The sequence below is a fragment of the Pelodiscus sinensis genome, chromosome 13 (assembly GCF_052426305.1).
Source record: "Pelodiscus sinensis isolate ZL-2025 chromosome 13, ASM5242630v1, whole genome shotgun sequence".
In the NCBI taxonomy this organism is placed as follows: domain Eukaryota; kingdom Metazoa; phylum Chordata; order Testudines; family Trionychidae; genus Pelodiscus; species Pelodiscus sinensis.
Window position 1 is genome coordinate 33445264 of NC_143064.1, and position 16928 is coordinate 33462191.

The following is a 16928-nucleotide window of genomic DNA, read 5'->3' on the forward strand; positions in this document are numbered from 1 at the left end:
AATCTAACTCTCAAGTTGGTATGACCTAAAATTTTAGTGAGGACAGTTTGTGCATATTCAGACTAAAAATTAACAAATTCTAGCTGTAGGACACAGTACTGTGTACCACATTGAACCTGAATGTGTCAGCGTGAATGTATTGTTTTAATGAGATGTGAGATTTAGGATGAATGAGCACTAAGGTAAATTAGCAGATAGTTGGGAGAGCTATAAATTTGGAAACTTCAGCTAAATGTATTCTTTGTCAGCACCTGTAGCCTGATGGCAGAATGATACAATGTGTTAAATAGGGTTAATTAGTCAATGAATCACACTGAGGAAATGTGTGGGGCCCAGATTCCAACACCAAGGCTACGTGTACACTGCAGCCTTTTGTCGGCAAAGACAATGCAAATGAAGCACTCATTAGCATTTGTTGCGCTGTCATTTGCATATCTCTGCCGATGCTTTTTGCGGAAGAGGTTTTTGTGCAAAAACAAGCAGAGTAGACGGGGCCGTTTTGCGCAAAGATCTCCTTTTGCACAAGATCCTGTATACCTCCTTTTTTGAGGCATAAGGGATCTTGCACAAAAGGAATTTATTGTACAAAACGGCCCCGTCTACACTGCTTGTTTTTGCGCAAAAAGCTTCCGCAAAAAGCATAGGCAGAGCTATGCAAATGACAGCGCGGCAAATGCTAACGAGCGCTTCATTTGCATTGTCTCTGCCGACAAAAGGCTGCAGTATAGATGTAGTCCAAAACGGCTTTGTGCAAGGAGGGAATGGAATGATAACTGTCCTTGGCTTACACCACTGTTGCAATGTAGTGGAATATAGTTTATAGAAAATTCATTTAGCTGATTCCTGAATCTTCATGAACAGAGCCTTTACTGTTCAGGTTTTATAAAATGAAGTGAAATAAAAACATCACCATGACTGAAAAAAAATCTAAATACTGATGTAACTTTATCCTCTCATCCCATCACTACTTCTCCAGCAATCAAGAGTTTTCAGTAAAAGCCTAATGGTTTACAGCATTTAGGTCTGCTTCTATACATTAGTACTTTATTGGAGGAGCTATTTAAAAACTATTCATTTTCATCTTTCAAGTGTTTTTCAGACATTTGTATGCGATAATGGGACACTCAACAATTTGTACTTATGTACCAAGAAGCACCTTAATTTAATCTCTTAATTCAGACTTTTTCAAGGTCTAAGGACAACTCAGCTCATAGGAAGCTCATTTTTCAATCTGGATTCTCAATTTTCCATCCACCTACCTGAGTAAGAAGGGGCAGGGGAAAAGGCAATGGTCACAATAAACAGGACTGGCTAGTCTTACATGACAAGCAACATTGAAATGCTACCTGGCTGTATAACTGCACATTTATTTTCCATTTTTAGTTCCCTGCTCAGGATAGATTTTGCTACAAAGCAAGAATTTTTTTGGAAAATTATAAATTACCCTAATCAAGGATGTGATGATAAAAATTAAAACCTTTTCCCATATAACTTTCTCACTGGTCAAAAACAAAGTTCCATATTTCCTGTCACTGAAAGTTGTGGTCATATCATATCACATTCATTCTTCAGCAAGGTCTGCTTAGTTTAGGGTTTCTGTTGACTGAATAATATTCAATAACAAAATGCCATTATCTTGAAATGCACACCTGTTAGGCAGTCTAAATGTTGTATTTTTGTATTTTTTTCTCCAAAGATCATAAACTGTCTGAGGCATTTTTCTCTGATAAAGATGACAAGCTGAATGAGGTATCATCAGGCTCTGGAGATGCATGATTGAAATCCATTTCTTCTAATTCAGGAGGTAAATCTGACAGCAGTGCCTATGTATAAAAAACAATACTTTTTTTACAATTAGTATTTGGACACATTTTTCAAGTTCCATGTTAACTATTCAAATACTTGTGTAGTACCAATAATGGTAAAATTCCTAATATTAAAGGAGAAACAGAATGTTGTCCATAAATGATGCAACTACTACTACTGCCAGATAACAAGCTTACTGCTTGCAACCACAGAGGAAAATGGTTGTAACTCAGCTCTAGAATGAAGACATAATAAGCGATGGCAAACTACCGTATTTAAAAATAGACACTACTGTATCCTCAGATGCATACATAGGAGGCTATCCAAAAGTCAACCTCCCGCCATCAGTAGCAGAGAAGGAAAAATTAATAATTTAATCATTTCTTTTTGGGACACAAGAAAAATGCCTTAATATACTGTCAAGTGACTCTTTGTACTCCAGCAATGTTTGTTCATCACTTGTTGCAGTTCTTCTATTAACAATTACCTTTTTCTAGTTTGTATGGCATATATTTATTTTACATTTTCTTTGTACCTTAGAGTGAATACATTGAAGGACAAACTAAAAAGCTTAGCCACTGTATTTTTTTTACCTACTGAAGACATTTTTAGGATAATTACACATTACAATACAGATGCAAACTTGCTAACTGTTTCAGTTATAAATAATACAGCCATACACTTTGCCAACAAAAGAAAATAAAACTACAGGATGAACCTCTCTAATCCAGCAACATCTGTGGTCTGGCATGATTTTAGTTAGCCAGATGTCCCCTAATCATGGGTGTGGTTAAGTTTCTTGTGGTCCCATGAAGTTTATTTACAGTCCCCAGCCCTAGCTCTCAGTGTTCTGTGCTATTATTTAAATCTAATTCACCCCTAAATATCTTCTAAGAGCTCAGTAAGCAGTGGAAGTGTTGGTAATGCTGTTAGACAATATTGACCAGCAAATATGGTCCAGCAAATTCTCTGGTTTGGCACCAGTCAGGTTTCAAGGGTGCCGGACTAGAAAGGTTCAACCCGTATGTATATTGAAGGATTTCTACAATGCTTTCATGAAATTAGATCTGTTCTTTGGCTTATATGCTGTAACAAATAAACAGGTTGGCTCTGCACTTTCTAGGTGTGGCAGAAGCAGAAGCTATAATTAAGAGATACTGACAGTTAGGCTTATGTAAAATAAATGTAAGATACACTTATTTTTATCAGGATTTATATCAAATTAGCACTGAAAGGCTCCAATTGGGATTTGGGCTTATTGTGTTAGGGTCTATACAAACACAGAAGTAACAACCCCTCTCCTTGTAGGACTTGCAGTCTAAAAATTCACACAGACAGGTGTTTTTTTTCTGAGACTTGGACAACTCCAGATGAAGCCTTAGTAGATTGCTGGTTCAATTCTATCCTTGAATAGTAGTGACTAATTGTTACCACCATTTGACAAATGCTTGCTGTTTTTACATAAAATAAAGTGGTGGCCTTACTGTAGTTCCTAGTGAATAGTAGGGACACTAGATACAGAGGCAGCAAAGCGGGGGGGAGGGACTGGGGGGGAGAGGAGGGGAGGAGGGGGAGATGCATGTTAATCATTCAGTCAACTACATGTTGACATCCCTAGTGAATAGGTATCCTCATGATCATTGATTCTTGGCATCCTTGTTGGCAGTCTCTAAAGAAAAGCAAACATGTACAGATGATTCCTCCTGAAGAAGGTAGACACACATTTACAGAGCAGTGTAGAGGCAACTTGCTATTGTTTGCGCTATTCCTGTTTTGTGAGTAAATTCACATCAATTATAAGAAGGGTCAATCTGGCACATTTCACAAATGTGAAATCAAGTTGGAAATTAAAAGATAATACTTTAGGATTAAAATTTTATTTTAGCAATCTTTTTTTTGCAAGCGTATTTTGTTTTTAAGATCACCCCTAAGATCATTTACTCCTTATCACAGCTTCTAAGTTACTGTGGTTGCAGATTTAAATTAACTAATGTAAGTGTGTTGAGTTTTAAGATTTCATGGTTTTCAAATCTTCAAAAGTTCTGAAGTAAGTTAGGCTCACAAGTCCCATTCTCAAAAGAGGCTGAACTTGAAATTCATTTGGACTTAAGCTCCTAAATCATTTCAGAGTTTATGAAAATTTTACCCCATATATTTAATTTCCAGAAAGCATTTGGGTTGATCCTTTTTTTTTCCTGATTGCAAGTTTGACACAAATGTAAATATAAGGGTAACAGGTTTAAAACATTTATATACAGTAATTCTCTTTTAATATACGTTCAGATTTTTGCATCCTTCTGAAAAGAACTGTACTGAATTGCATTGACTTTAAAAGCAGATTGATGTCCAATCTTATTTCTAGTATTATAGTATGTTAAACATTCATTTGAAAAATGTGATTATTTATTTTAATAGAAAATTACCTCAAGATTTAAATTTTTCAAATAGGACAATGAATTACTATATTATGATGAATATATAAAAAGGGAATATATAAGACCATCTCGACCGATCTGATCCTACATTATGTAAGTAAGGGATATGGAACTGGGCCATATGTATATCATTAGTAGTTTTCTGTAACTGATGTTTCAGTTTCACAGTTTATGACATCTCTAGCACTCTGAATTAAATTTTATTATACACTGTCAGATGTGCCCACTCAAATAAAATACTATAAGAAACAAGAAGCATTGTTACTTCAAAGGAAATCAATATGAGAATGTATAAATTTAGCTTAAAAATGCTGCACAATGTTTAACATAAATAGTGCAACAAGACGAGATAGTAGGGATTTGAATTTTTTGTGTGCAGCAGTATTCATTTACTGTAAGTGAAAGATCCTCCACAACTTATAGTTTGTGAAAGCTGAACAATCATAAATACACCTCTGAATCAATATTCAACCTGTGTACACAAGCTCTGATCCAACAAAGTAACAAAGCATGTGCTTAAAATGAAGTAATATATTACAATATTTTGCTAGACTAGGGACACAGCTCCACCTAATACACTGAGGAGGAAAATGATACTGTAATGATTTTATGACTGACTAGAAGAAATCCCACTATCACATTATGCTTTGCCACAGAATACCAGAACCTCAGTTGGTATAAGTTTGCATTGACGCTCCTGGAGACTACACGGCTACGTCTACACTGGCCCCTTTTCCGGAAGGGGCATGTTAATTTCAGCGATCGTAATAGGGAAATCCGCGGGGGATTTAAATATCCCCCGCGGCATTTAAATAAAAATGTCCGCCGCTTTTTTCCGGCTTTTAGAAAAGCCGGAAAAGAGCGTCTACACTGGCCCCGATCCTCCGGAAAAAGCGCCCTTTTCCGGAGGTTCTTATTCCTACTTCGAAGTAGGAATAAGATCCTTATTCCTTCGAAGTAGGAATAAGATCCTCCGGAAAAGGGCGCTTTTTCCGGAGGATCGGGGCCAGTGTAGACGCTCTTTTCCGGCTTTTCTAAAAGCCGGAAAAAAGCGGCGGACATTTTTATTTAAATGCCGCGGGGGATATTTAAATCCCCCGCGGATTTCCCTATTACGATCGCTGAAATTAACATGCCCCTTCCGGAAAAGGGGCCAGTGTAGACGTAGCCCATGAGTTTAAGATGAAAATCAAACAAGTATTTTTGAAATACAAAAGCTACTTGACACTGTACAAAAATGATTCCTTGGAGCAAACTAAGGCAGTGGCAGGAACTGAGGAGATCTAGTTTTTATTCCTGGCTCGGCCACAGACTTCTTATGTAACATTAGGCAAGTCACTTATTGGTCTGGGCCTCAGTTCCCGCTTTGGAAAGTGAAGATAATACTTTTGCTCTCTTATCCTTTATCTGTATTGTCTGTTCACACTACAAGATCTCTGGGGCAGGGATGGTCTTACTGTGCGGATGTCTACACTGCAATTAAACACGGGGGCTGTGTCTAGCATCCCTTTTCCGGAAAAGGGTGCCAATGTAATGAGACACTTCGGAATTGCAAATGCCGCGGGGGATTTAAATATCCCCCACGGCATTTGCATGAACATGGCTGCCGCTTTTTTCCAGCTCGGGGCTTTGCCGGAGAAAAGCACCAGTCTAGATGGGATCTTTCAGAAATTAAAGCCTTTTCCGGAAGATCCCTTATTCCTGATTTTAAGAGGAATAAGGGATCTTCCGGAAAAGGCTTTATTTTCCAAAAGATCCCGGCTAGACTGGCGCTTTTCTCCGGCAAAGCCCCGAGCCGAAAAAAAGCGGCAGCCATGTTCATGCAAATGCCGTGGGGGATATTTAAATCCCCCGCGGCATTTGCAATTCCGAAGTGTCTCATTAGCATCCCTTTTCCGGAAAAGGGTGACAATGTAGAGACAGCCTTGTAGCTGGACTATGTCAGCTGGCTTGGTTTGTGAAGCTGTAAAATTGCAGTGTAGATATTTGGTCTCATATTAGCACCTGGGCTCTGGGATCCTACCTCTTGCAGAGTCCCATGAGTGTTAAAATGCAGTTTAGACAAGTCCTGTGTGTCCATATCATGCTGATCACCATCTGGGTTGGGGCCTGTAAGCACTACCATAATATAAATAACTATGAAAATGACAAGACAAAAAAAAGTCTGACATACTTGTTGCCTACTTCTTTGACTTACCTGCTGCTGTTCTTTATCATCTGATTTGATAGCAAGTATCAAGCTCCTAGTGAATGTCTGTAGCTCAAAATATTTCTGTTTGTGATTCTCCAATTCATTTTCAATGAACCTAACTTCTTCATTCTGAGGAGAAAAATGAATATAATTCTGCAAATAATAATTAGTACTGGATAAAATTATGACATTAAATGTACCTATATTTAAATAAAAATTAGTAACAATGATTTTCTTACTGTTATGATCAAAATAAAGTACGGTGAAGCCAAATAATTCTAGAAGGTAAAAATTCCCCATGAAAGTATTGTGGAAAAATTCCTCAGGGTTCGCACTGTCTGACCTGATTTTGATAATTGGGCATTAAGACAGAACAAGGCATGTTTTATGAGACTTTAGAAATGAACACAAGAGAGGCATTCTAACTGACTGTGAATGATGTCACAATAGGCCTATAATGCCTAATAAATGTACAGGCCAAACCATTTCTTCGGATCCTATATAAACTCCATTTATTTATTTGGCACATGCAATCAACAATGTTCAAAGCACCAAGACCTCCAGGAAGCTGAGTCATTTTGCAAATAAACTCCATGCATAATGGCAATCCTACTACAAAAAAGCATTCTAAGGAAATTACTGTATACCTCAACAGCACTTTTAATAAGTTCTGTCTTTTGGCCCCAGAGACGGGTATCTCAGATATCACCTTAAAAGAAGTTTCTGGCTCTCTCTCCCCAACAAAGACAGCAAGTAGGCTCTACTCCACAGTGGGGAGCTAGAAATGGAAAAAGGTGAGAGAAAAATCTCTAAAATTTCCTAACTCCAGGGCACCTAGAAACATACCGTTTATGGAAAGAATCAGCTAAGTCTGGACCCGAAAGGATCAACTCAATAACCATCCTCAAAATCCTCACTGTAAATAGTGATGAAATCAAGGTCATCTGGTTTGTTTGGAGAATGGAAATAAAACTGTTTGAAAGGCCTACCCAAGCTTACCTGCTTGTTAATTTTCTGAGGCTGGGACTGAGGCAGTCACTGCTTACTACAGCAGCGACTGAACCACATGCTGGATCCACTGTTGCTGCTCCCAGCACCAATCTATCAACTGCCCCAGTACATTACAAAGAGCTGGGAACAAAAGAGCTGGGATCAACCTGGTACTACACAGAGTGGAGGTCTTTAAGCATGCCTCTCTTCCGTCACTGTTTGCTTGCTCATAGTTTGCAGATAGTGTGGTAGATGTGTTGTTCACAGGATATTAGTGAGATGAGGTGGATAAGGTAATACCTTTTATTGGTCTAATCACAGGTATAACCTCATTCCCCCTTGTCTCTCACTGTTTGCAGAGGCAGAATTAGAGGAGTGTCTATAAACTCTTTTCCCCTACAGCCCAACTCCCTGACTTACAACACAATCCTCTTCTTCAACTGCTCCTGCACCAGTTAGGAGACAGCAACCCATTTAAAAACCAAAGAGTACTCATCCTTAGCCAATAACCTAGCCCATCATTGGAGAAGACCTGTTCATAATTGCAAACCAATCCACAGCCAATTTACTGCCACCAGTGCCAATACAGGAATTAAACTTTTGAACAGTTAACTCCCTCTTCTATGCCTCCAGTAGATATTCCTTGGATATTGAAATCCTATCTAGGAAAGTAGTGGCTAGAAATTTACAGCATCTGATTGCTTAAAATAGCTAATGTGAAATGAGCTGGTGGTTTCCCAGTCCCAGTTTCTACTATCGATGTCACCTCAGATACCACTGTGATTGGTGCACTACAAATATCCAAACAGAAAAGAAAAACCACCACAACTGACATCCTCATTGACAGGCCAGCAAAACAGCAGTACACTAGCATCTCTTTCTCTCAAGATAGCCCCTTAATTTCAGATTTGTGGCATAGTGGTAAGAGTGTGGGAAACCACTGAAGGTGTCAACATGGAGGATAAACAAAGGGCATGAGTTTGGCATTTTCCAGCCATTCTATAAAAGCAGTAAACAACATGTATTACTGGATTTACAAGGCACAATACTTAAATGGCAAAATTATTAAATTAAAAGTTCAAATTTAACTCCAGGTTCAGTAAATACTTCAGCAAAATTCCCACATACACTTTACTAGACTTACTGCACTGTATATATTCTAAGTTAATTTCTTGCACATAAAAATATAATTTCCCTTAGGCATTTCCTTTTGTAAAGATCAGGTTATGTGAAGATTATATATAGTTAATGACCTGTGTTCTGTTTACATTTTCAAGATGAAGAAAATGGTGTGTCTGCAAAAGATGTCCAAGTGATGGCACTGAACACAAATTTTCCACAGGAAAACGATATATACAAACTATACCACAGCTAGTGCAGGACTTCTCCCATCTATAGCCCCCAGCCTTCCTTAGCACATGTGCCTCAATTCCGTTCTGGAAGACTCAGTTTTAGGGATGACACAGTAATTTGGTCTCTATGACAATTTAACATTTTCTTTCCGCTGCAACTGCCAAGTGATTGTCAGTTTTTGGTAGTGGTTTTTGGGATACAGATTTACATCTGCTAGAAACTGAACTGAGAACATCAAAAAATCTCACAGCCATCTTTCTCTCTTCCCACATTTCTTCACTATCTAGCTAAGAATTTCGGAATGCAAAGTTAATAATAATCCAGGCATACATAAAACGTGCTTTCACTTTATGCTGTTCATTAAGCTCCTGGGAGAAATATGTATACAACTTCACAATATACAGCACTTAGAAATAAAAGAATTAATAATTAGCATCAGAAAGCTTGAATACTGGTGCCATAATAGTGATGATTCAAAGTAATTCTTTCAAACGCTAGAGTTAACATGCCACTAAAATACATAGCAAATTATCATCATCTCTTTACATATAAAACATTTTTTCCTGTGGGACGACAGAGTGATATCATCATGTCACTCTGCGTCTATAGGAGCCAAGCCCCACTCACTCCCAGCCTGACCCTTCCCAGGGCCTGTAGCCCAGTCCTCCCCTCCTCTCTCCCCAGAAGCCAGGAGGAGAGACGTAATGGCTGCGGGGGAGAGCCGGGCACTGCCTTGCCCCAGTCCCCCTCCATAGCGGCCAGGGTGGGGGGGGGAGAAGAGCAGGGGCAGGGGGGAAAAGAACTGGAGTGGCCTCGGACCCTCCCGGCGGCAGGGGGTATGGGCAAGAGCCAGCATGGTCTTATCCCTGGGCCCTCCATGACCGAGAAGGGAGTTGGAGAGCATAGTGAACAGGGGGCAAAGCCCCCTAGTTATAATTAAGGATTCATTACACATTCTCTTTGAAAAAATATTAAACCTTGCTATGGTAAAGAAATGTAGCTAAAATGCATAAGAGTAAACATTTCAACAACCAGAGGCGTTTTTCTTATTGGATGGATAAAATGCAAATCATAATTCAAAGTGACTCTTTTTTAATCCAATACTTTTTGAGGGTATAACCTAGTTATTCGGTTCAAATGGTAAATGAATTTGAAAAATCATCATCATCTTCTGTGAACGTGTGTGTTTGAAAAGTGGAATTGTAGTTTACTGAGACCAAAATTTGTAGCTGTCTTGTACATTTCTCCTTGTGCATAATTTACAATGAACGAATTATAAAGTACAACAATTCTGACAGCAAATTAAGGAAATCATGATAGCATGATTTAATTTTTCCTTAATATATATTCAATATAAAAAGCCAAATTTCAAAATCCTTTAAATTTAAGTCCATACATTCACAAGATCGTTTGGGTCTGAAATGATGCATATAAGCCAATTCCCCCCAAAACTTTCAGATTTTGATGATAACAAATCATTGCATTTCCAAATTCAGAAGTCTAGTTAAAAGGCATTGGAAAACTTTGCCCAAAAAGTGTGTATAATGTTTTGCAAAATAGGCATTAATTTACTTTATTTAAAAAAAACCTGTCAGACTTAATAAAACTATGTTCTGAACATGAAAGTTTCACATATAGGTTTGTTACAGACTGGCAATCATTTCACATTTATTAAACCTGTTTTTTCAGTTAAGTTTAAATTATCATCAACTTCCAGAATATATCTAACAATCAGGGATTAATCTTCAGTAGACCCACTCTTGTTTGCTGTAGCTATTTTTGTATACAAAACACATTTTCCATGGACCAAATGGACAGTTAAACATGAATATGTCATGCAAGCCCTAATGCAAATCAACAAACATTGATTTTAGAGGCTTGATGAAGAGTTGGTCCTAAAAATACATTTAATATAGAGTATTTTCTTTAAGCCACATTTTTTGTAAGAATATCAGCTTACTGGGATTTATTACTGATGAAAGCTTGCATGTCAGCTATTTACTCAGAGCTTTGGTCAACTAAAAGCTAAAACATATTTATGCAGAGAACATGTAACCATGAAGATGAATAGTTTGTGTCAAAACGCAATGAAAACAAACAAGGTTCTGTAGGGCATGCTGTCAGAAGAAGCCATTCAGTTCAGTGACAAGTGACATTAAGAAAAGGTCATTCATCATCCATATTCATCCTCCATTGTCCTTACCCTGGAACACAATGCCCAGAAGATTCATTTTTGTGCCCCAAAGTTTATAGTCTATTTTTTGTTGTTTAAAATAATTTATTCTTTTAAAAACAGGTCCTAGTCTAACAAAATCTATATATTTTACAAATAATATATAATTACAAATGTGTCAGTTTCACACAGAAAACACTATGTATACAACGAAACCATAGCATCTCATATGTGAGCAAAATTAAATGTACAAACCTTTACAATTTTGGTAGAAGATCCTGAATGCCTGGGTATCCAGCTTTTTTCCCCCCCATGTTACTGTTTCAAAGACAACTCTATATAGTCATTTATAACCAGAATGATCAGCAGTGTTGTTATATGGTGGCTACATTACTAAAGCCATTGCTTTCTCAGGCTCCCTACTTTATTAGCGATCTCCAGTTGTTAATGTTGCCTACTAATGCCAGTAGTATTAGGCTATATATTTAAAAAAAATAAATCCCAAAAGAATGTTTGTATTTGATGAAAACACAGACTTCACCTAAAAATAAATGAAAAAGATGGTATATTTTAAAAATGCTAAATAAATTGTCTTGGTGTGAGTTACCCAGTGAAACTGTAAACTGCTAAAATCATAGTAGTTTAGCTGCTCTGCAGGACCAATGCTGCTGCTGCTGCTTCTTTCGGAGTTCCTTTCATTTTGCAGAAACAAGGATCTAATCACTAAGAACCTACATATAGCTGATGGAATTACTATCACAGCCTGAATGCTAGAAGAAAGGCTTCCACTCTTCCACACCTTTCCCTGCAAAAAACCTGCTTGAGCTTTCTGCGTATTACAAGATTTCAATCACTTACCTTATAATCCAAAAGAGAGCTCATCTGATCCACTTCAGAATTACTAATCATATCACTTTCTTCATCATCTATAATTTCTATTTTCTGAAATAGAAGTAGAAGGTATTCATTCAAAAATCTAAACTTCTGAATTTCTAGCTTACTAGCCTCTATGATTCTATTAGACCTAAGAAACAATATTTGCACCCTCTCAAATTATATTAGAAGGAAGAGGGCTACATAAATTTCTTTTGCTGTTTAAAAATTATTTTGAATTTCTGAATATCCATTAGATGGCGATCATGCATCCTGCTCCCAGTCAAAACTCCAGGGAGGAAACTACCTGAGGGAGCGTACACAAAGTTAGGACACTGTTGTTGTGGTGATTCACTGTACATACTGTAGAGGAGCTAGCTGCTGCCTTTTTTTGTTGTTGATTAAATTGCATACTGAATCTCCTTTTAGACTGCACAGCTGGCCTTAGAGGGAAAATGTGTGTTTTCTACAGACTCTTTGTGAGAGATGTTATGTCATCCAAGCAAGACAGACATGATGAACGACTGCCACCTGGGAAATTTCCTACTTCAGGATGGGCAAGAGAGCCTCCGTGGGCTGGATTGAGCCCACCAGCAGGTTGATCCAACCTGTGGGCACCCTGCTGCTCCCCTGCCTCTAGGCTAATTAGGACCTGGGGATTGCGGAGCACACAAAGGGTATGTCTAGGCTACATGGCTCTGTTGCCAGAGCCATGTAGATTAGTTTACTAGACATACCCAAATGAAGCGGCGATTTAAATAATCGCTGCTTCATTTAAATTAAAATGGCTGCCGCGCTGAGCCGATCAGCTGTTTGTCAGCTCAGCGCGCTAGTCTGGACGCTCCGCGGTCGATATCAAAGGCATTTGTCGACCGTCCTGTTATGCCTCGTGGGATGAGGTTTACCGGGGCGGTCGACAAATGCCTTTGATGTCGACCGTGGAGCGTCCAGACTAGTGTGCTGAGCTGACAAACAGCTGATCGGCTCAGCGCGGCAGCCATTTTAATTTAAATGAAGTGGCGATTATTTAAATCGCCGCTTCATTTGGGTATGTCTAGTAAACTAATCTACATGGCTCTGGCGACAGAGCCATGTAGTCTAGACATACCCAAAGTATCTTCCCCTGCCCTGTAAGGGGTGTGCGGTGCTTAGAGTGAACCACCAGCTGTCGACTCACTCTAAGCACTGTGTGCTCCTTGTAGGGTGGTAGGAGACTTCATGTGCTCTCTCCGCCCCCAGGCCAATCATGGCCTGGGGACAGGGAAGCAAAGAAATGTCCTGGCCCTGCTTCTTCTGCCTGAGGCTCCACCCCCTCCGGGGCAAAATTTGTGAAGTGCCCCCCCCCGTCCTACTGGCAGGTCTTTACTCGTTTAATTCTTGCCCTTTTGTAATAAAATCTCTCTCCTTTTAAAAATAGTTCCTCATCTAGTCTGTTTTAGAACCTTGACAATAATATGATAACTCCAGAAACTGACTCTGTCTTCTTTGAATATAATGCTCTGACAGGGACAGGACTCAATTCTTCTTCCAGAACCAGTGGAAACAGAGAAATTAATGGTAGGAAATTAGAGAATTCAGCTATATACTGTAAAAGAAAAATACATTTGTCTCCACCTGTAAAACTCAGGGTATGTCTACACTGCAGAGTTTTTTCAGAAAAATGGTCCTTTTTCTGAAAAACTTCACTTACGTCCACACTGCAATCGTATTCTCCCCCCCCCCCCCCCAAATTTGAAAGAACAGAGGGTTTTTTCTGACATTGGTATTCCTCATTCTATGAGGAAGAAGCCTTTTTTCGAAAGAGCTCTTTTGGAAAACGGTGTGTGGGGACGGGGAATAGGAAGTTCTTTCAAAAGAAATTGAAAGAAAAGCACAGGTGCCCTGGTGGCCATTCCGCCCATATTAATCACAGCTTACATGCGAGATAGTGCCCATTCAGTCTGGATGCTGTCTTTTGAAAAAGCAGACAGCTTTTTTGATGCACTTTGGCAGTGTGGACGTGCTCTTTTGGAAGAAGTTTTTTCAGAAGATCTTTTCCAGCATAGCTTCTTCTGAAAGAAGCCTGCAGACTAGACGTAGACTCACAGTCTAGACACATGGACACAAAGAGAAGGGTCATCATCCAAGAGGAAGAACATCCTCCTTTCTGTAAATATTCTAAGACAAAAACACAGGTATTCCTCTTACCTTCATGCAAAAACCTGCATTAGGAAAATTCTAGTTCTGATCATAGTAGCCCCTTCCAGTGCTCCATCTCTCATAAGCATTTGTAGGTTTTGTGGGCCTTCTAACATTTACTGCAGGTATTGGTATATTCTTTGTGGACAAACATCTCCTCCCACAATAAATCTTAGGAGACAGGATCAGTTCCAACAAGCTAAACTTGTATTGCCTGCCAGCTGAGAGCCTATATAGGATTTTCAGCCTTCCGAGGAGCCTCTATTGGTTCATCAGGAGGCTAGTAAGCGGAGGTTACTCACCTTGTGCAGTAACTGGAGTTCCTTGAGATGGTGCCCCCATGGATACACAACACTGGGTCTTGGTGCCATTCCAGTGCCTCAATCAGAGATTTTGAAGCAGTCCCTCCAGGGGCCACACATGCACAGCGCCAACTGGCACGTGCTTTCCGGTAGGCACATGCATACACGGCCCATGCCCTCCAGTTCCTTCTCTTCCCCAGAGGCCTTATAGGTCCAAAACAGAGGGGAAGAGGGCGGTTATGGCGCATCCATGGGGAACCATCTCAAAGAACTCCAGTTACTGCACAAGGTGAGTAACCTCCACTATTTCTTTGAGAGGTCTCTGTGGATGCTCCACGCTGGGTGATTAGCAAGCATGTGGAGGTGAGGGTTTTGGAGTATTGAGGAAGGCCGATGATAGAACCACATAGCGCACAGAGGTATCATGCCCATAGGAGAGTGTGTAATGCTTAGCAAAGGTAGTTGAGACGTCTGGGTGGCTGCCTTGCAAAAGTCTGAAAGCAAGACGTTGCATAGGTAGAGGATATGGCCCTACTGGTATACAGTGGTAGAAGAATGATGGAATGAGTGGAATGAGCCATCAAAGTTAAGGGTGGTTGTAGGCCCTTAAGGGTATAGCAAAGCTTTATGCAGTCAGTGATCCATTTGGACAACCTCTGTTTTGATATGGATTGCCCATTAACCCATTCATTAAATGCTAAGAAGAGCCAAGGGGATTGCCTAACAACTTTAGTTCTCTGCAAGTAGAAAGCTAGTGCATACTTGACATTGAGAGTGTGCATGGAAACCTCAGATGCATTGGCATGTAGTTACAGAAAGAATACAGGTAAGTTCAGTGGTTCATTTATATGAAATGAGGCCACCTTAGGCAAGTATTTGAGGTGCGTACAGAGAGTGACCTTATCAGAGTGGAGTATCGTGAAAGGTGAGTCGGCCATGAGTGCCGCCATATCTCTGATGCAGCAGGCCAATATTAGGGCAACCAGCAATCAACATGGACAACTATTCCGAAGAGCAAGATGCGAGAGGCTCACAGGGTGGCCTGGTGAAAGCTCATAGTATCAGACCCAGGTCCCAGGACGGTATCATATGTGTGACGTCAGGATGTAGGAGATGCAGCCCTTTAAGGAATCTCTTGATTGTGGGGTAAGTAAGGATGGGCCAGCCCTCAATTTTGTGATGAAAGCCGTAATGGCTGCTAGGTGTACTTTAATGGAACTGAAGAATAGCGATGACTGTTTCAGAATGAGGAGGCAGTCCAAGATGAGCAACAGGGGCACTGATATGGGATTGTGTCCTTTGGAAGTGCACCATGCTGAAAAGCATTTCCATTTATATGTGTAGGAGCATTTGGAGTCCTTACGACTGTGAATAAGGATTGCGTGTATCTGCTCAGGAAGCCCTTGTTCGGATTGGAAGAACCACGGAGGAGCCATGCTGTTAGATGTCGTTTGCATAGGTCCAGATTGGTTTGTGTAGTCTGGCCCAGCATAATGAGATTGCACTGGAGTAGAAGAATGATGGGCCAGTGAACTAATATCCTGAGCAGGAAGGGATACCAAGGTTGTCTTGGCCATGAGGAGGCCATACTAATAGTATGACTATGGCCCCATCTATCCTGATCTTGTGGACTACTTTGCCAAGGAGAGGTATTGGGGGAAAAGCGTAATAGAGATTGTATTTCCTATGGATCCCTTTCTGATGCCTGCTCTGGAGCAAAACTGTATGCGTTTGGTGTTGTGAGGTGTAGTAAACAAGTCTGCCGACAGGTGACCCCATCTGGAGAACAGAAGGTACAAAGGAATTGAGTACCCCCATTCGTGATGCTGAGGAAAATGTCTGCTGAGAGTGTCCATGATTACATTGGTGAACCCTGCTATGTGAACTGCAGAAAGGTGGATGTTGTGGTTGATGCAAAAAAATTCCACAACTTTATGGCCTCGGTGCCTAGGCACTGGGAGTAGGGACTCCCTTGACTGTTGATGCAGAAAAGACAGGCAATGTTGTTTGTAAGGACATGTATGGGTTTGGCAGTGATGGAGATCTGGAAATGTCTGCAGGCACTGTGTACCGCACGTAGTTCCAGCAGGTTTATGTGAGAAGTTCATCTCCTGGGTTGACCAAAGTCCTTGAGTGGTCTGGTCTCAAAGAGGGCCCCCCAGCCAGAGTGGGAAGCATCTGTAGTAATCATGTAGTGGGGGGGGGGGAAGAGGGGGGAAGAGGGCAATTGAAGGAATGTGACTCCCATGCAAAGATTGGTGGCTTGGTCCAACATAGGAGGGCGTCTTTGTCTTTACCTCATGTGGTATGGTAAGCCGGAGTGACGTGGAATGCTTTAGAGGTTTGTATACAGCAGAAAATCAAATCCGTAGGCAGCACATGTGCAATCGGGCATGCGATACCACAAAAGTTTTAGCTGCCATCTGCCCTAGAAGTTGTAGGCAATCTTTGGCTGTAGTGTTTGGAGAAAGGTACTGGGTTGTGGCTAGAGATTGGATGACGAGGAATCTGTCGGGCAGGTAGGATCTTGCCACTATGGAATTTAGACAGTCTCTAGTTAATTGAATGGTCTGGGAAAGCTGGAAAGATGACTTTTCCCAGTTTATGCAAAGGCCCAGCTTTTGAAA

General features: G+C 40.2%; 1 protein-coding gene across 3 annotated transcripts in view; it reads right to left on the reverse strand.

Annotated features, from left to right (window-relative positions):
• Positions 1-1022: 1022 nt before the first annotated feature.
• HDX (highly divergent homeobox) overlaps positions 1023-16928 on the reverse strand; it is a 153587-nt gene continuing 137681 nt past the window's right edge. For all 3 annotated transcript variants that reach the window (XM_075940764.2, XM_006115323.5, XM_006115321.5), the window contains 3 exons: positions 11807-11890; positions 6439-6561; positions 1023-1823 (listed from right to left, as the gene is read on the reverse strand). In XM_075940764.2, the coding sequence (XP_075796879.2) occupies positions 1698-1823; positions 6439-6561; positions 11807-11890 (333 nt within the window). In that variant the 3' untranslated portion in view covers positions 1023-1697. The remainder of the gene's footprint in view (positions 1824-6438; positions 6562-11806; positions 11891-16928) is intronic.